This window comes from Phalacrocorax carbo, chromosome 1, assembly GCF_963921805.1.
Source record: "Phalacrocorax carbo chromosome 1, bPhaCar2.1, whole genome shotgun sequence".
NCBI lineage: Eukaryota > Metazoa > Chordata > Aves > Suliformes > Phalacrocoracidae > Phalacrocorax > Phalacrocorax carbo.
The window spans coordinates 192,067,600-192,088,738 of record NC_087513.1 but is presented as its reverse complement, the minus strand read 5'-3'; the positions used below and the strand labels follow the sequence as shown (position 1 = coordinate 192,088,738).

Genomic DNA, 21,139 nt, shown 5'->3' with positions numbered 1-21,139 from the left:
TTTGTATTTCTCCACTCTCTGTCCCCCAAACTCTCATTTAGGAAAGTTCTCTTGTCCCCAGTTTGTACAGGCATATCACAGACGTGTCATCATTTAGGCTTAAACTTATTTTTGTGTATGTTAATAAAAGTTAAGTTAATACTCTGTGGCTCAGTTCTGAAATTGTTAAAATAGGTGCTCTGTGTTTTGAAGAAGAAAAACTGTAAAAAATTTCATTTCTGAAAGAAACCGTTGCAAGGGGCATTTCCTTTACTTCCTTGTTTTCAGACATGATGAGCAGTTATCACAAAGCTGAGGTTCAGTTCAGATGCTTGTTTGAAGACTATTACCTGCCTCCTGGCACAAAGCCCTCACATAACTGTAATTCAATAATCTGAAAACTACTGTACTTAGTAATACTCCATGGTTTAATCTCATGGCTCTGACATTCTTTAATGTCTGCTACTGTATTTTTCATTAGCATGAGGTCAGTATAACAATCATTAGAGAAGAAGTTATGACCAGAGCTTTGTGTTGTCCAATGGTGAAATTAAATAACGATAACCTCACCTTCAAAAATGTACTGAATTTGGAAGGAGAATGATGAATAGTTTCTCTCATTCTGCTCCCTGTGTTATTTTCAGCTAGGGAAATACATTCTTATAGTAAAAAGACTTTACCTTCACTGAAGAAATACCTAAAAGCAGATTTTTTTCTATGCTTCTGTGTTTTCTGTACTAAGCAAACATGATCAAGAATGTCAAAGAACTAGTCTAAGGTGTTTTTTTTCCAATGGTAGGTTTTCTTGTGACATAACCAGAATGAATTTACAAAGCTGCTAGCTCCAGTTCTGTAAGTTACATACAGACAGGCTAGTGAGCCCTCACGGACTGTCTTTCTCCTGAATAGAGCGCTGTGATTTACACTCACTGAATACATCAATTTAGAATCTTGTACGTGAAATAAAATAAAAAAAAAAAAACAGTTTGTGTACTATTCTAATTAACACCCCCTAAAATGAATAAACTCCGGGTATGTGAATATTTAAAGGATTTTGATTGATTTCTGTCACAACATAATTTTTACAGCATATGCCATTTTCTGAGGCTTTTAATGCTATATTCTCCTTAGCTGCAGTTTTCCAAAAGGATGTATTTTATTTTTTCAGTATATGCTTCTATTCTGTTGGCACACATGGCAGGAAAAATTCCTTTTATTTCCTAGCCAGGCTCAATTTTGTTATTTGTGAATTGTGTGTTGTTCATTTGCACGCGATCAAATACTTCAGAGGGGACAGAAAGCTTTTCATTTCTGACTTGAACTTCAAAATAACATTTTTGTTCTGATTAGTTGCAGACTATTTATTGTGAATTGTGATGTACAAGCCAAAGGAAACGCAGCATCCAGGCTGAACTTGTATTACTAACAAATGGACTTCACTTCTAAAAATAGCAAATCTACATGTTCCCAGACTGTACTTACAGCATTAAAAGTAATTGGAGTATTTTTTAGGGAAGGCAAGGGGAAGGATGTTTAGTGTTTTTTCCTATTAGTCTCTTTTGTTAATTTACTGTATAAAGAAGTTTGTCAAAGTCTGCATGCCATGTTACTGCATAGGAATAGTTCTCAACAGTGATTTTGTAGCATATACTTATGAAATTGAAGGAGACTCTTGAAATTTGAGGGAACCTTGAACCCAAATCCTTTAAATACACACTTGTGTTTGAGAAACAAAAGCAAGTCTACCAGTAATGTCTATTTACATACTGAGAAATCCAATTTCAGTAAGACACACAATTAACTGAAGAAGAGTTAAGGGCTTCAGACAAAGTTTGCTGTGCTGTAAAATTTAGAATCCTGACTGGATTATAATAAAGCAAAAACAAACAAAAAACCCCAAAAACAACAACAACAAAAAAAGGGAACAACTTCAGTTATTGGTGAATATTTTTAACCTGTTAAATAGAGCCATTAGAAAGACCATGAATATAATTAGAACATGTACATTCCTTTTATATTCAGTGACATAAAACCATGTGAGGTTGCATGTATTTAGTAAAGATGAGTCTGGTGAAAATATCACTTCCTATTTCTGCTGTAAGTGTATTAAGGAAGAAGGTTTATCTTTCTTTCTTCTTTCTGATTATTTTTCCCCAGTCATCTAGAGTTCATATAACCAGAGCAGTTCTGGAACAATTTTTGTCCTTTGCGAAATATTTGGATGGATTGTCCCATGGAGCACCTCTACTGAAGCAATTATGTGATCACATCCTTTTTAATCCTGCTATCTGGATACATACCCCTGCAAAGGTAATTGTGCATTTAAATGGTGTTATAACTCTCCTACAAGTATTCTTTTATACCATGGTACTTAGGTTTTTAATTTTTTAAATTTTAAAACATGACAATAATAAAGATATATTTTTTAATTAGATTATGAAGTCTACACCCTACTTAACTGTATCCTCCAATGTCTTTCATACGCCTCTAAAACCAGTTACATTCTTGCCTAAGATTCTGGCTAATTCTGTCAAAAGACTTTCTAGAAACCCAGTCCTTTTTCAGTGGCTGCATTACATTGTTTTCCTAAAGTTTAAACATAAAAGTGTTCATTTTTAATTAAAAGCAAAAGGGAATATATTTGTTTTTTACACATTTTTATAAAATTTCATTTTCATTTAAATTATGTATTTTGGTTTTATAGAAACTATAAAAAAATACTGTTCATCTCTGGTGATAATCAATTAGTTGTTTTTGTAATCAATCACATTTGAGGAATGTGGACCAAAGTGCAAAGTGGCATGGTCCTAAAATCTGGTAATATATACTTTTAGTATAAAAAGCCAAAATAGAAAACAAATCAATATGTTTACCATGACATAAATCATAGAATCATAGAAAATTTAGATTGGAAGAGACCTCTAGAGGTCATTCTGGGTGTCAATCCAGTCCCCGCCTAAGTTGTTCGTAATTATTTTTTATTTTTTATGTAATGTCCAAAGTAAATCCTAAAAAACCCTACAAATTAAGGTTATTAATATATAACTTACATTTATGTGGATAACTATTTCATTCTTCAGGTGCAGTTGTCTTTGTATACCTACTTGTCAGCTGAATTCATTGGAACTGCTACGATCTATAACACTATACGCAGAGTAGGAACAGTACTGCAGTTAATGCACACGCTGAAATACTACTACTGGGTGGTTAATCCTGCTGATAGCAGTGGCATTACCCCTAAAGGATTAGGTAAGTACAATTCGTAAAAAAGAAAATATAAGCATTTCTTGTACAGGAAGATTTGTGATGTAAATGTGTGAAAGCTCCTTGGATTGATAGATGTGGAGGTAAATAAATGTAATAATCGGTACCAGGGTTCAACAGCAGAAGGACTATGCAAGTATTTTTGATGCATCATACACCTCTAATGATAATTCCTTATGTTTGTATGTGTTCCCAGAAGATTCCAACTCTGGTCTTCACTCTCATGGCATGTACTTATGTGGGCATTCTTCAAAAAACATATTGAAAACACTGATTTCTGTTCTTCTGTACCAGAGAGGAAATGTTAAATGTATCTCATATGCCAAAGAAAGCTTTGTGGGGTTTGAATGATTAGTAGTGTTACGTGACCTTGAAAACAGGGTGGAAACTTCTAGTTCTCACTGCTGAGATCTCTGAAGCTGTATTTCCAGTTTAATAATACTTTTTTCTCTGCCCTTATAAAATATAGATTGGTTTAACTTTGCTTATAGTCGTGTGCTCAGCTTAGCTCAGGAAGCATTGAATGACAGCAACAACAAAATACAATAATACATACAGGCTAAACACTGCATTTTAACAGATGTGTATTAACCAGAGCATCGACTCATTCTAATCCCATACACTGCAGTTGTAACGTCATTATGTTTAGCTGACTACTTGTGAAAAGCAGGGAGGATTTGGCTGAAAGTCTCTTAAAATTAATTGATATAGGAGAACTTATTATCTTTATTCTGTAACTGTTACTGTCATGCTGAGGAATGGAGTAGTTGGAGGATGTTTTAGTCCTGTCGGATATCTAAATATTTAAGTGTGACATACATAACATATAAGCTATTGGATAATTCCTCAGTTGTAAGTGAGCTGCATGCATAGGTTTCATTCTTCAATATTGTTTTTTAATAAATAAAAATGGAAGGAACAATTCTAATCCTAGATTAGGTATCCTAATAGGCAGCGAGGTTGTAACTTGTTGAGGCTCACAGAAAGAGCTGCTCTTGAAGCTGGGACCTCATTTATAGTTCTGTCATAGTATAATATTAGGTAAGCAATATTCTTGATAAAATTATTAAAATTTGCTTAAAAATACCAAATAAAAACACACTGTGTTTCTCTTCTCTGTTCATTTGAATGAAAAGCTTGTAATATCAGATAATGAAAATTAACCGTGATGGTTACTTAATTAGCTTGAAACTTTTGTCAGTGATAAAATATATATTCCACTTACACTGATTCTAGATTCCCTCTGACAAAATGGAATTAAATTCAGTTTTGTTATCTACAGTGAAGGCGTCTCCATTTGAGCTAGATGTCTGCTGATTATAGACAGTGGAATGCAGGAGTCAGTTTCCTGAATACGGGTTTCTACCATCATTTTAGTCTCTGTGGGTCATCCCACCTGCCTTTCAGAAGGGTGCAGGTGTCCTGTGCATCCTGTATCAAATCTGCTTGTTCTGTGTAGATATGTTGGATACCTTATGGCATGTCAAATCACACTGATAAGTATGTTTAGGAAGCTGTGTCCTACCACTAGTCAACAGAGCCTTGAGAACCCTTTAGTTTGAAAGATAGTCGCTTTCTAGACTCCATTGGCTATGTTGATTAGATCTCCATTGACTTCAATGGAAGGTTAGAAGCTGGTCTCACACGTTGGCAACTACACTGTAGATATCTGAAATTAAGGTGTGCTGAATTCTACCCTGGGACTGGCTTTATCCAGCTTCATGCTTTCAGAGCTCTGCTCTGTTCAGGGTTACACTGTTGTGTTGCATAGGTAGTTTTACCATAAGACAAGCTAACCATACCTAAGCTCAGTGAGGAAATGGGATGTTAAAAACTCAGCTGGTCAGCTTATAATATGTACATTGGATCTGTGACTGTTGAACGACCAGCTGTTGAGAAGTAAATTTCCAAGTGTCAACCATATTTACACCTAGAGACCTGGAAAATTGCTCGACAGGTTTTGAGACTGTAAGTTTGATAATATCGTCTACTTGTTATTGCTGTAATTCTTTTTGGGTTTGGAGTTTGATTTCTTTTTTTGTTTTTGTTTTTTTTTTTTTTAATTAAAGAATTCCAGTACTTGTGTCATGAGACTAGTACCTAACAACACTTTGAAAATGTATTGCATATTACAGACTTCCTTCTGGCTAGGCTTGCTCTTTTGTGGAAACAGCATGACATTTCTTTCTGTAGGAGGTATGGCTTGTTTTTTATCTTGCCCAGATCTGCCTTTCTGCAGTTAGCTGTATTTTTGGAGTATTTGTATGTGTAATGCCAGTTGAATAGCTAGAAAAAAATATATAATGTATTCATCAAAATTGGAACAGAAGGCATGGGGTACACAAGGACACAAAATTAGGAATGAGAAATGAATCAGTTAACTCTAAATTAGCATACAGATGGCTGTTTTACTTCCCTATCTTTTCTTTCATTCTCACCTATTTTAAGGATATAGTACATTCTCTTCTCATTTGTGTCAATTCCAGACAATATTCTGGTTTTCTCAGGAGGGCAACCAGATAGTTCCCCGAGAGGTAATAAGACAGTGCAAATTACTGATTGTTTGGTGTAGCAGTATGACAACAATAATAACAATTACTAAGGCCTTCATACAGTAGTTGGGAAGACATTTGATAAAGTGTGAGGTCATGCACATTTTCAAAATACGTATTATTATCCACTCTATCTGAATTTTCTCCTTTATTTTTTCTTTAATTGTAATTTGACTTTTTAAAATGTTAATCTCAATTTTCTTCCTTGTTCCTTATCCTCTTCCTTCCTCCCTGTTGCTTAGACTTCGGAATGTCCCATGTAATTGATACAACTATAAGTATTTTGTAGTACTCTCTTTCCTGTATGTAAAAATAGCTTTCCCTGCGTGGAGCTGAAGAAAGTCAGCTTCTCAGGGAGGAAGATCAGTTACATAGCAATGAATGCACAAATCCAGCATAGCTATGGAATTTTCTCCGTACAAATCAGCACTAGGACTTTTTTGCTATTATTTCACAGGTATCCTCTGCTTCTGACTAATACAGTAGTGATGATGTGGTGATTTGCAAGCAAATGACTGTGGAAATATGAGAATTGCTGAGGTGATGGGCTGCTAAATTTAATTTCATATTAACTTAATTTCATATTAGTTTTTTATCAAATTCAGATTAATTACTTAAAATTGAAAACATTCCTGAAAACTTTAAAAATGTTTAATTGCCTGATTATTACATCATTTTTCTTCACCAGATGCTCTTTCTTTTGACATTAAGTGCAATCTGCCAATGTGATATGCAGGTCTGTCTGATTCAGGCTAATAGTCTTAGAATACTCTAAGTATCTGTGGTTAATACGCTTAATGCTTTTTTCTTTCCACCTTTGTCATCAGCAACTCATAACTTCAGCAATCCTAATACTTAAACAAAGTTAACTGTTCCAGGATTTTGGTTTTTTGTTTATTTTTACTAGCCTGCATGCAGCCACTATTGCCACATATAGCTGGCAAGTTTATAATTTGTTAAAATGTAGGGTAATGTGTAAAAAGAAGTTTGTAAAAGTAAGAATCTTACACTGTAAAAATACAATTATGTGAATGTTAGAGTAGCTGCATTTTAAGTAGCATTTGATATTTCAAAATGAAAGAACAGGACACATTGTCTATGTGCAGTAATTTTACTCTAAGAAAAAGAAAAATGTCTGTCATGGGTTTAGCTGGGATAGAGTTAATTTTCTTCACTGTAGCTGGTATAGTGCTATGTATCCACCATAATGTGAGAAAATGACATATTATACTCCCTTATCAGAGGCAACTGAAACTCTAAGCTAACTTGACATCAGACTTTTCCGATCTGAAGACTTTAATGGAAATCTTGCCAATATCCGAAATTTGACTGAATGTGTTATAGTGCCTTCAAATAATTTGTTGTCATCACAGAATGATAGGGTTGGAAGGGACCTCTGGAGATCATCTTGTCCAACCCCCCTGCTTGAGCAGGTACACCTAGAGCAGGAGTCACAGGAACACATCCAGGCGGGTTTTGAATGTCTCCAGGGAAGGACACTCCACAACCTCCGTGGGCAGCCTGTTCTGCTGCTCTGTCACCCTCAAAAGGAAAGAAGATTTTTCTCATATTGAGGTGGAACTTCCTGTGTTCCAACTTGTGCCCATTGCCCCATGTTCTGTCATTGGGCACCACTGGAAAGAATCTAGTCCCATCCTTTCAACACCCACCCTTCAGATATTTATAAGTATTGGTAAGATCCCCCATCAGTCTTCTCTTCTCCTGGCTGAACAAACCCAGGTCTCTCAGCCTTTCCTCATAAGGGAGATGCTCCAGTCCCCTGATCATCTTCATAGCTCTCTACTGGACTTGCTCAAGCAGTTCCTTGTCCCTCTTAAACTGAGGGGCCCAAAACCAGACACAGTACTCCAGATGTGGTCCCACTAGGGCAGAGTAGAGGGGGAGGATAACCTCTCTCAATCTGCTGGCCACACTCCTTGTAATGCAGCCCAGGATACCATTGACCTTCTTGGCTACAAGGGCACATTGCTGGCTCAGGGCCAGCTTGTTGTCCACGAGCACTCCCAGGTCCTTCTCAACAGAGCTGCTTTCTAGTAGTTCAGCTCCCAGCCTGTACTGGTGCATGGGGTTGTTCCTCCTCAGGTGCAGGACCTTGCATTTGCTCTTGTTCTATTTAATGAGGTTGCCCTCGGCCCAGCTCTCCAGCCTGTCCAGGTCTCGCTGGATGGCAGCACAGCCTTCTGGTGTATCAGCCACTCCTCCCAGCTTGGTATCATCATTTAAGTCAGTGATGAATATGTTGAACAGGACTGGACCCAGCATAAACCTCTGGGGAACACCACTCTGCCCCATTGATCACGATGCTCCGAGTTCTGTTGCTGAGCCAGTTCTCTGTCCACCTCACTGTCCACTCATCCAACCCACGCTTCCTTAGCTTGCCTGTGAGGATGCTATGGGAGACAGTGTCAAATGCCTTAGTGAAGTCAAGATAGACAACATCCACTGCTCTCCCTTCATCAGCCCAGCCAGTCATGCCATCATAGAAGGGTATTAGGTTGCTCAAGCATGATCTTCCCTTGGTGAATCCATGTTGACTACTTCTGAGAACCTTCTTGCCCTCTACATGTCTGGAGATGACCTCCAGGATGAACTCTTCCATCACCTTTCCAGGGATGGAGGTGAGGCCCATGGATTTGTGAGTATCCAGTTTGCATAGGTGATCTCTGACCCAATCCTCCTCAACCAAGGGGAATTCCTGATTTCTCCAGATTTTCTCTCTCTCCTCTGGGGGCTGGGATGCCCAAGGGCCAGCCTTAGCAGTGAAGATGGAAGCAAAGACATTCAGTAACTCTGCCTTCTCTGCATCCTGTGTCACTAGGGCACCCCCCGCATTCAGCAGTGGGCCCACAGTTTCCCCAGTCTTCCTTTTACTGTTGATGTATTTGAAAAAGCCCTGCTTGTTATCATTGACATCCTTTGCCAGATTTAGTTCCAAGTGGGCATTGGCCTTCATCCTCATATTAGGAAGTAAGCTTATTCATGCAGACATTGTAGTACTGTTGTGCTTTCTTGTCATCTAGGAATATCAATTTTTACGCAGATACTGAAACACTTTTTAACATTCGTAGTTTAATTTACTATTACTTGCAGAAAGTTACTCTGCTTCAAGGTTTTATTGCCTTTCCTTGTCTTAATAAAGCACAAAATCTGTGAGTTTTCTGTACTGACAGTTCAGTATACCTTGTTTAAAACCAAAGTAGCTTAATATAGAATCTTCCCATTTGGCTAATGCTCTTTTCTTAAAAAATGAAATTTCCCCCCTTGCTTCTCCTGATATTCAGCTTATAAAATAGGATGGGTGCATCCCATTATTTTGAATTATTTAAAAGGTTCAAATATTTATTTCAGTTTGTTTTTTTATCTCCTCTTTCATTGTTGCTTTCCTGTTTCAAAAAGGTATTTCTTCTTGGATTCAGTATGCTAAATTCATAATGGTTTGTTTCCTTCTGAAGGAATGTATACTTATCAACTTGCTTGATAATTATTCTTATTAGGTTTTACATTTTAGATATAGATCTATATAGTGGAGGCAAGTTTTCTGTTTAAAATTATAAGTTTTGCTTCCTTTTTTGTGTTATTTTTAAATTAAATTCACAATTATAAATATGTGGGAGGGCAAAAGTGACTTGTGTTTTATTAAGACCATATGAAAAGTAAACATGTGAAATAATTCTTATGTCAGAAAGAGCAGAAGTCAAACCAATTTCCACCAGAAGGAATCCCTAAACTTTATTTTTCTTTTACGTTTTACACTTGAACTATGGTTATGGCTATTCTCTTGGTTTGCCACATGCATGCCTTTAACATTTGTTTAAATCACCCAGAATAAGAAGTGAAGGTGGGAGAAGACCATAGGGTTGCCCAACAGTTGCAGCATCTAAAGATACAGTGAAGCAAGCAATTGAGTAAAAATTATTTAAAATTATATTGATTCCTTCTGTAATTATTTCCTTTTGCAGATTTTGGGAATAAGTAAGAGGATAAGTTGGGAAAGAATTAACTTTTTATCTTGCTATGGTAGATGGTGCATTTCAATGATAATACTTAAAGCTGCCAGAGACATCTTAGTGTTATGTTACCAATCTTTGTTCTTCTTTGAAGTTTAATCTTTTCAAAATATATACTAGACTAATATTTAAAGAAAAGCCAATCTGTGAGTGTCTTTCAGAAGGAGAAAACAATGCATATTTTTAATATCAAAGCAACAGAAAAAATTTAAACACATTTTTTTATTTTCATCTTTGGATGTGTACTAACTGTTGGATAGTTTCTTTTCTTTATTAACCTTTTTAAAGAAAAATAAAACATTTATGTATTTAAAAAAAAAAATCTCCATGTTGCTGAATTATTTCAATGTACAGTTTCTGGAAATTTAAGGGAGAACTTACTAAAGCCCACCAGGATATTTGTGCCTTGAAAAAACTATATTGGAATTACTTACTAACTGCCTGGCATTCTCTGAAAATACTGATGGACCAACAGTGGTGCAGTAATGAGGAAGCATAAAATGAAGGCAATAACAGAAAAATAAATGAAATATTGTGGAGTTTTTTCCCTAAGAAAAAATAACTTAGGATACTCAGTGTTAACAACTCTCAAAAATTTATTGTGCTTAATCATAATTTTGGACTTTGGAATTGTGGAGTATCCCTATGAAATACTTGAGACTTCATTGTTATGCAAGAGAAATATGCATTTAAGTTTCAGGCTGCTGAGTAGTGTAGTTCATTCCTGAGCTGTTGGCCAAGTATTTCTTTTTCTTCTCTACTAGTGTTTCCCCTGTTCTTCCCAACTCTTACTCTGAATGGACCTTTATGAGCAGTATCTTGCCTCCTGCTAGAGAACATATAATTGTTAATGTCCAAGTTAACTCATATTAAATAGAATTTTCAAGAACATTTTTAATGTCCAATATTTTTGAGCATGAGCTAGAAAAGAAGGAATTATGAAAATTTTTATAAGCAGAAAGGAACTGTAGGGGTTTTTTTGTGGATAGAAGAAGTTGCACAGAATTATGTCAAGGGCTGGGTTAGAATGGAACTCAGTTCTCATTAGCTTTTCAATAGTAAGATAAAAAGTAGGTCCTCCTGTGGTCCACATGTGATGTTATTTATGCATGCATGGAGATCAGATTCTGCTATCTGTATTGTGTTTTATTAATTTAAGGAGAGCAGAAAAATCATGGGTTTTACACATAAAAAAGCTGGAAGGAAGTGTGTTGCATTTGGTTGCTTGTAGAACTGATAACACAATGTTTTATTTCCAAAGACAGGATTAGAAATCATTATTTTTGTTATTCAAAGCTCCCAATCAGTTTTTTACACCAGTACTGATTGTACTTTACTCTGTGAATATGTTTGCTTGTTCCCTCTTAATTAGTTCGGGTTTATGTTGCTATAATTGCTCTGTGCTGCAAGGATGAATTGGATAAATTTTTTTCATTTATTTTTGTCTGGGTAAAGCTGGTTAACTCTCATTATGAGTGTATATTAAAAAAATCTGATGCAAATCATGTGCTATCTGCAATAAATACATAAAGAATCTAAAAGCAGGAAACGATTTAGTGACTCATCGTGGTGTGGGATAAGAAAGACATCCTTTCTCTTTGCCAATTAACAAGAATGTTGATATTTTGTATTAGGGACTTATGGCCACCGTATGATATCTTAAAAGGATTATATTTGTTGTTGATTTGGTTTGGGTTTTGATTTAGTCTTTAGTAGTGCTGTTTATCAGCTTCTGAGTGATGGTGACCCTGAATGGATTATATCCAGTGATGGGCACAAAGATTAATAAATAGTAAAGAAAAATACCTTTCAATGTTTGAATTGAAAACCAAGATCCATTTGTCTCTCTTTACCTCAGTATATGTGTGTATAATGTATATTTTTAATTATAGCATAAATTGTACCATTGTTTGGTCAATAATACATTTGTTTTATAAACCTTCAAATAGTAATAACGTTCTTCAACTAGTAATGAAGCCAAAAAGTGTGATGACATAACAGTTATAGTGGCAAATCCATTTTATGTAACTTTACAACTTCCTAGATTATTTCCAGTCAATCTGTATCATATGACTGTTGCATTATTATTGCTGCAGTCCTTTCCTCCACTATTTGTAGCTGTCTGTTGTGGTTACACAGCCTCCAGTTTCTCCAGGCTCTCTTATTTTTCTCTACCAGTCCTCTGTCAATTTTTCAAACTAATAAAGTCTTTTGGGCAGTGGCTGTCCCCTTTTTCTGATTCTAATGCAGTGAAGCTTCAAGACACAATGAAAATACAAGAAATAATAGTACTGGAGGACTGAAAGAAAAAACATCATTTTGCCTCCCTGGCATGTAACTTGCAAGCAAGAACACTTTTTGTACCTTTTGCATGTTGAAGAACCCTTTTCAGGGTTCTCGCACATCTCCAGAGAATGTACTGTGTATGTGAAAGAGAAGTATGAAACTCAGTTATCTTTAAACAGGTTTCTGGTTAATTTGGGGTATCTTCTTTTTATTCCTTCCTTAAAATATCTGTTGCTGAAATCCTTTGCAGAGCTTCCCATTGCCTTAGTGCTGTGTTTTCTGTTTCCATAATTACAGTCTTCCAGAAAAGAAAAAAATGCCTCCAGTCTTTAGGCCTGGTTTTCAGATATTTTCCAATATTGAATCCCAATAAGGTGTAGCAGGGAAGAGGGTGTGCAAAGAAGCAGATTTCTGTGACGCAGCTAGAATTGAATCTGCATTTGAATTAGGAAAAAAAAATAGCTGTTGGCTAGAAGCACCCCATTGCCATAAAAACACATGCCATATTCAATGTAGTTGCAGTTAGTACCAAAAAATCTAGCTTCTTTTTTTACAATGGGCAATAGATGTTTCATGGTGCCATTAGAATGTAGGGATATAAAATGTTCCCATATCTTTAAAGCCTATATAATAGATTTTTTACAATAATATCCTTACTGTTTTTACATATGATGGTGGGGGAGGTTGAGATTTTTTGCTTCTTTCTGAAAAGTACCCAGTTCTCTATCTCCACTCCTAAAGAGGGAAGAAAACTCTTTTTGTTCCTGCTAGTCAAACAAATGTAACTTACCTTCAGGTTTGCTCTTGTTGCAAGCTTGAATTACTGTGTGTATAGCGGTGGCTTCACTTTGAAGAGTGGCACCAGTGACTATAAAAAAAAACTCTTCATCAAAAGGTTACATTCATCTGTATTGGAAATAATACTGAGACATAGAGTGCTAGTAAGCTTTGATACATGTTTATCAGCATAAGATGAAATGGTTTGATGAAAAAGTAGATTAGGCTACATTTATTTTCACTATGCAAAATTTAAAACTGTCTGTGATACATGTTTAAAAAGTGGGAACATAAAAAAGTAATTTTCAGTTCAACCTTAACTATTTATGAAAGGGGAAAATGGAAAATACATTAGAGCAAGGTTTAAGTGAATGTAGTTGTTCAAGCTCTGTTCCTTATTCAGTTTTTTAGATAATTCTGTTTTTCTAATGTGCTTCCTCAAGCACAATCGTTTAAAGTATTATGGATTACAGATTTTTTTTTCTCATTTAAATTTAATATTTTCTTCAGATGGTAGTTTCTCTTTGGTTAAATAGCTCCACTTTCTGCTACAGGTAATGGCCACCACTAACATTTCATTAATCCTTTATCTGTTTTATTTCATTCAGATCGTATTTAACTTAGTGGCTTAGTTATTCCAAGTTGTTACCATGTATTTTAGGTGAGATTCAACTTTGTATTCAGAACCTTTTAAGTTTACATGTCCACAGAGTAGCTTGTACTAGGTATTTAAGCTCCCATTGTTTTCAGTGGGATTCAAAAAAATGTAGTCAATAGAACTAATAATTTTTATCCTGAATTGGGCACTGGTGTTGGATCAGTTGAGTAGACCTAGTCAATAAAGACAGCAGTTGCTTATATCGGGATTTGAAACTCCTGGCTCATATGAAGACACCTACAGAATATATACCTTAATTTAATTGTGTGAGTCTAGACCTGATTACTGCCTTTTACCTTCCTCAGTCTTTGTTTTAAAAAAATTATATATATATATAAATGGATTTCTATTTTTAGAAAAGAAACATCACACTTATGTATGCTAGTGTTGTAGAATGGGATTCTGAAAGGTTATAAATGATATCATTTGCAAATATGAACTTTTATATAATGAATAAAATACTAAATTTGTTGTAGGAACAGTGATTTCCTTAAGAAGCTGCAGTAATTCAGGGAATTAATTTATATTTTAAAATGGTATATTTTGCTTCTTCCAGATGGTCCTCGGCCCTCACAGAAAGAAATCATATCACTAAGGGCGTTTATGCTGCTGTTTTTAAAACAACTTATATTGAAGGTAAAACAGTCTATTCCAGATAGAAAGCACTGAAATCTGCTATATACATGTAATAGGATCTTTAATAGTAGTAAATATGTAATAACCACAGGTATTGTATCTGTTTCTGGCTAATTTTAATGTTCATGTACCTACTTCTAATCAACATAAAGGTAGTAAATCTGTACAAAATTTCTTATTAACTTCACCAAACTATGCCATATATGTTTTATATGTATGCACTGTATATATACTTGCATGAAACAGTATATGACACCAAAGAATCTTTCAGGTATTTGGGTTTTTTTATATGATGGTAGATAGTTGCATGATTAATCAGATGAAAAACGGAATGGCAGTTGTTAAGTTATTTATTGCTTTATCCTTTTTCTTTGTGGTTTTACCACTGACTGAAGTGGTCTGGGACTCTCTCTGTCTGAATGCTAGTCTTTGAGGTATAGTATGTCATTTGAGACTAGACTGAAACCCAGTATTTTCTGGCCTAGCTTATTCCTCCTGTTTTTTCTGTTCTGTGTCAGGGATTGGAGGAGTGGCAGTAACAGTTTAGAGAATGAGGGCCAACACTGTAAGAATCCTTCAGGAACAGCAGGAGTAGAAGGCTGACTTCATGCTGTTTCAAATTGTCAATGTGATAAGGAAAAGCAATTGAATGAAAGAGAAAATTTAGTCTTTTGAGTTTAAATACAAAAAATTGTAGGATTGTTTGACTTAGTCCAAGTTTTTCTTGAGCCAAACTTAAAAAATGTATTTTCTCTGAATAGTGCCCCTCTTTTTTTTTTTTTTTTTTAAGGATCGAGGAGTGAAAGAAGATGAACTGCAGAGCATATTAAATTACTTACTAACAATGCATGAGGTACATTTCTTTAATTACTATCTTTTACTGTAACCAATTGTACCAGCTCTATGGGAAGCCTGCTGTTGAGGCTAGTTTGTAGAATAACATTGATGCTTGTCATACAGGATGAAAATATTCATGACGTGCTGCAGCTGCTAGTGGCACTAATGTCTGAACATCCAGCATCCATGATACCTGCCTTTGATCAGAGAAATGGAATACGGTAAGACAGTGAAGTGAGAAAATACTTAAAAGTAGTTCCAGTATCATTACTCTCCAGATTGCTTCTTTTTCACATAGATATCAAACTTGCTGATATTTCAACTACAGTTTTATTAACTTAGGCTATATTTTTTTTGTCAGAAACAGAGTGGTTTTGTTAGGTTGGAGGAAAAGAATTTCCACTTAAGGTTATCATTATGATATTTGAAGGTAAATGTATTTGTTCTTGCTTCTCAATCTCAAATAGAATATGTAATTTACAAGATACATCAAAAAGCCAAGTATCTACCTGAGAATCATTTTTAATATTCTGTCTTCAGATGTTTAACATAATCTGGAGGGAAGAGGAGAGCAAGAGATATCATGCCCTAATCTCTCAAATCCTCTCTGAAAAGCTTAAAAATACCTATCTGTGCAATTCATATGTTTACCAGTTTGACAGTAAAATTAATAACTGGTAATTCCTAAAACAGTGGTATTTTTGTTCTTTCTTATGCCTAATTTGGTAATGCAATTTTTTCAGAGATTTATAATTTTCATGTTAATAATTTAATATTTACTACAGAATTTTATTTTGTGATGTTCTGAAAATACCTTGGAAAATACAAAGGGCTTGTAAAATGGGGGAAAAACCATCTACAACCTGATAAATTCAAGCTTCCTTTTGCCACAAGACTAAGATCTCCATTCAAATACTTGTATTTAAAACTGTTTGAATGACAGTGCTAGCTGAAGGGAAGAGTCATTGTACTCACAGTTAGGACTTTTTTTTCTGTTTTATAGTTTAGTTGTCTGTCTTCAGACAGGATTCTATTCTTGACACCTTTCAAAGAAGGGTAAGACTGATTGGGAGGATTTAAGACGTCTTTATGTAACATTTATGGTACCAATATTAAAATTGTTAGATGGTGCAGTCTCTGTGTTTAAAAGTCTGTGTTGAAAAAGTGGAGAGAATGCACAGAATTGCAACATTTAAGTGTTAAAAAAAAAAAACACAACCCTTGCATAGAATTAGAGGTTCGTCTGCTTAGGTTATCAGAGGCCAAAAAAACCTCAGAGGTAATTTGATAATGGCATAAATCCTTTCAAAAGGTGAAGACACTGTCTGCTAAAGCACTCTCGAGGGGGGAAAGACTAAAAAGCTAAAAGCTGAAGCTCAGCTAATTGAAAGGGGAAACTAAAATATAACTTTAAAAATTTGGTCAAGAACAGGGGAAGGCTAATGTTTTCTGTCTCTTGGTGTCTTACAATCAAGACTGGTTTCCTTTCTGAAAGACTGTAGAATTTGTGCTCAAATCAATTGTATTCATTAAATAAGCAATAAATTAGTTAAATTTTGAAGCCTTTTTCAGACAGGATTTAAAAACATGGGGTGCATTTTTTTTCTACTTCAAATTTTGATGCAATGAAGATGTAGCGTTATAGGTGTGTATGGAATTTTGTGTAACATATTGCCATATGTTACTTTTGACAAAAAATATTTCAGTATAAACATCCTGTGATTAAATGCAGGAACCCTATCCAGTTTAAAAAGTATATTGAGTATGGTTTTTAAGAGTGAAAGATTTTCAGTAGCATCCAGGTACTCCAAGAAACTCCAGCATGTGACCTTATGTGTTCCAATCTGCTACTCTTGTCTTAAGCTGCAGCTGCTCAGGCTCTCTTTTATGTGGTTGTTCCAAGGTGGAAGTATGAGAGAAGGTTGTTTTTTTCTTATTATAAAACATTGAACTGAACCAAAAGACAGCACGTCTTTAACCTAAAGAATTCATAATCAAACTCTTATGCTGTGCTTGGTGCTTTCAGGATATCCTTCCATTTTGTGTAAATTGCTGGTTTTATCATTTTATTATTAAGAAATACCCCTTTTCAGTGAAATATAATCTATATATGTAATGTTTAGTAATAAACTGTAGAAACTTGTTGAATTTGTTTTTCTTTTTTAGAGTAATTTATAAATTATTGGCTTCCAAAAGTGAGAGTATATGGGTGCAAGCTTTGAAGGTCCTTGGCTATTTTCTTAAACACTTGGGTCATAAGTAAGTATAGTTCTAAAATTGTTATAGTGGTGTATTTATGCTCACAGTTCTTCTTGTCTTTTTGTCATGATTACTCTACATTCTTTGTCAGTCTTCAAAAATTACTTAAAATAAAATTGTTATATTTTTATATTCATAATTTGCACCTTTATACATTGGAATAAAATTAATTTTCCAGTTAACTTGTTACTACTATGACATTTGAAAACATACAGTGATTGTCTGCCAAATATATGATATTTGGCATATGAAATTCAAGTCTTAAAACAGTTGAAAAACATTTTCCAAAAAGACATTTTATAAACGTATATTGTATATTCAGCTAAGGATGATAGGAAACACATGAGTGTCACCAAAAGTTTGTTGCTGGAATTTTCAGTGTCATTGCAATAGAAGTTTCAGGGCAGTACTTTTAAAAATAGCTTGAAAATTATGGGAAAAATGAAATAGAGGAATATGTTATTCACATGGGAAAGATTCAGAAGGAAAAGCGAACAGACTAAGTAAATAATCATTAAAAAAAGGAGGTAAGGACGTACCACTATGCTAGAAATACATCTAAAATGTGGCAGCAAGAAACATTCACATTTAAAAAGAACTGGTGTCATGAAGTAGACAGCTTTGGTGTCATCTTCCATATTTTGGTGTTAAGAAAGAATTAAAAAACATGCAGTGCTGTGCAGTCTGCTACTGCTCACTTTACCCCTTCTATGTGTGGTGTTTAACTGTCTGCTGGGGTTAACCTACAACAATACTCTAGTGGGAGACTGTGCAGTATAAAAATTAACCGTGTGCTTCACAAGAGACTCCATCATGTAAAGCCTCCTTAGAAGGGAAAGGAGCTAGGGAGTCCCGTCAGAGTGCGGTATTGCTAGACATGCTTTTCTCATTAAGATCGATAAAGTATGACTGCATAATTGAGAGACAGCTGAGAATATGCTCCCAAATGGGATTTTTCTTTTTGAATCCAGCAAGTCAAATAGTGTTTTGGGAATTAATAAAGCAAATTGATAGTCCACTCAAGAGTCTCCAAGGGTTTTTCAAACATTACTTACTAAAAATCATTCACTTTGATAGGAGTTGGATTAAGATACACCAGATGAAGGTTTGACTTGTGCAGAAGCATAGCTGTGTCCAAATAAGTACATTTGTTTAAAATATGTATCACTTATCCAGTACCAAATTCTGTCAGTGGAACATTATAGAAAAAGAAAAGTGAGTTTTTTCAGAAGCTGAAATTTCATTTCCCGCTCCTTAGCGTGGATGCACTCCTTATGGATGTATTAGTGTATTTTCCATTGTTGGGTGAAAGTATGTACTTAGCACAAAATTAAATAACTTTATTTTTCATGTAATTGAAGTCATTGAAATCTACTTGAATATTCTGTGTAACTTTCAAAGTTTTTTACATTTTCAGACCTGCGAACATCTCTAAATGCTCAGCAAGTAAAAATTCCCCCTAGTGTTTGAGGTGTGCCTATTTGTGCACATATATATGTGTGCACTCTCATGATTTTATAAAACTGTAGTAAACTACAGGAAATTCTAAGTGATTATAAAATTATAAACCACATAAAACTGTAAAGCACTTAAATTTTTGTTTCATAGTACAGGAAATAGACATTGTATTTTAATACACTAAAGCAGAATTGCATAAAGAGATGTTATAACATGATTTATGAAATCTGAACCAATACAGTATTAATAACAAATGTGTAGCTACCAAACCAGTTACCATTGCTGTAGTTCGTATATATTCATCGCAGATTAAGCTATAGAGTGGAGGTAATTGATTCTTAGGAGAAGTGACAGTAATGTGTTAGATGAGAGCCTGAATAACTTAATTGATTATAATTAGTTCCAAAATTCTAGAATGAATCTATGTAATTTAAACCTGTGTTATTATCATCAATAATCATGAAAAGGGAGTTTCTTAACTTTTGAATGCATAAAATTTTACTGAAACTTTATTGTATTTTATTTCCTGTTTTTCTGCTGCTTTAATATAGATTATTATTTTTAATAAAGTTTTTTATTTCATATTCATTACGGTAGCAGATAAATTTAGTGATGCAATTTACGAGAAGTAGTCGGTGTTGATGATGTTATAACTAAATTATAAAGAGCACTGTTTTGGGGTAGATGGAATCATTGATGTGAGCCACTTTCTTCTCCCCTTTTTAAGATTTGAGTAGTTTTTGTTCCTAACTATAAAATTCACTTCAATCACTTGGAATTTCATAACTTTTCACGATTTTATTTCCTTTGCATTGTAACATAAGCTGTGTTATTTATTTTATACAAAAGCCTATCCCAAATACATCATTGCATTCTGAGAACTTTTGTGTATTACTACAATTGCATTCATATCGGTGAAGATATTAAATGATGCTTAATTAATGATATTTACAGAATAACAAGTTTTAGAACTTTTTAGTACAACATCAAAATATTTGGCTTTGGGGTTTTTTGCATTTACTTAAGATGTCCAACATGCTTGGCATTTTCCTTATATTTTTATTTTCTCTTCCAGACGAAAGGTTGAAATCATGCATACTCACAGTCTTTTCACTCTTCTGGGAGAGAGGTTAATGCTGCATACAAATACAGTGACCGTTACAACATATAACACACTTTATGAGGTACAAATTATTAAACAGAGATTGTCATGTGTATTGTAAAAATAATGATAATTATATTGTGACCCTGTGTTTTACAAAAATCCTGACTCTCAAGTGTTTTGAGAACATTTTAGATAAAAAATTTAAGACAGGATTTCTTGGTTCAGAATGTTTTGCCATGCTTTGGATATTTTATTAACAAGGTAATAATTTTCACATAGTCTCTGTCAAACTTTCCACTTACAGCATTTCAAAGGATGATGGAAAAGATCCTGCCATTTAGGATGTTCATCATTTTACATTTTAAAAAAAGTTACTGCAGAGCTGCCATAGCTTTTACTCCCCCACTGCAATGGATAGTGGTGGAGCCAGGGAGATGCCTTTTTTCTTTTTTTTTTTTTTTGTGCCATTCCTTTCAAGTTTACAAAATTTCGAAAAGTGCTCTTTTTCTGTTTTTTAACTAGTAATGCTGATAGTATGCCAAAACGATAACTGTACACAGCTGCTTTTATGTAACAGATACTGCTTGAGGTGCACGTGACCTTGAAGGATTCAACTGCTCTGACAGGCTCGTGTAGAAACTTCAGTTTTGATGATGAGCAATTTTGTTAAGGCAAAATATTGTCAATATCAAGTTGGTTGAAACCCATGTCCTCATCCCTGCAAATGCACAAATATCATGTCCAATCCTCAATTATTTTTAAAATGGTGACTTAGAATTGAGCCTTTTGTAATTTCTTAGGATCTTATGAGGTAGAAATGTATTTTTTTTTATTATACTGCTTTTTTTTTTTTCAGTCACTAATAGGTGTAAATGGCTAGATACTGAGAACTGATTCCAGAAAAGTTGTGGAAGACTAAAATATCAAGCACTCCTTAGGGTTCTGGGTGATGTAGAAAACGTTCTCCTATCGTTATAAAAACCTAAGAGTCATCTATTTTGCCATGACTTACCTAGATGTTAAGTTCTTTTTTATTGCATTTATCTAAGCTTGCCCTGTGTGGTTTGACCACTTGGGTCTCACATTCTAGATGTCGCTGCATTCAGATTTCTGAGAGTTTCTGTGATTGCTAGTCTCAGAAAGTATATAACTCCATGACAGAATTAAAGTGTTCATGTAGTCCAGCATCCACAGACATTTACATTTAAAAAAATAGCCAGAGAAGGAGAAAAAGGAGTTAAGTGCATGAAGTACAAAAGATTTGCCAGGGAACTGATGCAGATATTTTCCATGTTCTCTC

General features: G+C 34.6%; 1 protein-coding gene across 7 annotated transcripts in view; it reads left to right on the top strand.

Annotated features, from left to right (window-relative positions):
- Positions 1-21,139, top strand: part of NBEA (neurobeachin) — a 505,018-nt gene that overhangs the window by 139,864 nt on the left and 344,015 nt on the right. For all 7 annotated transcript variants that reach the window (XM_064441021.1, XM_064441019.1, XM_064441015.1 and 4 more), the window contains exons 12-18: positions 2,137-2,289; positions 3,060-3,228; positions 14,101-14,180; positions 14,971-15,033; positions 15,141-15,238; positions 17,184-17,276; positions 19,810-19,918. In XM_064441021.1, coding sequence (XP_064297091.1) covers positions 2,137-2,289; positions 3,060-3,228; positions 14,101-14,180; positions 14,971-15,033; positions 15,141-15,238; positions 17,184-17,276; positions 19,810-19,918 — 765 coding nt within the window. The remainder of the gene's footprint in view (positions 1-2,136; positions 2,290-3,059; positions 3,229-14,100; positions 14,181-14,970; positions 15,034-15,140; positions 15,239-17,183; positions 17,277-19,809; positions 19,919-21,139) is intronic.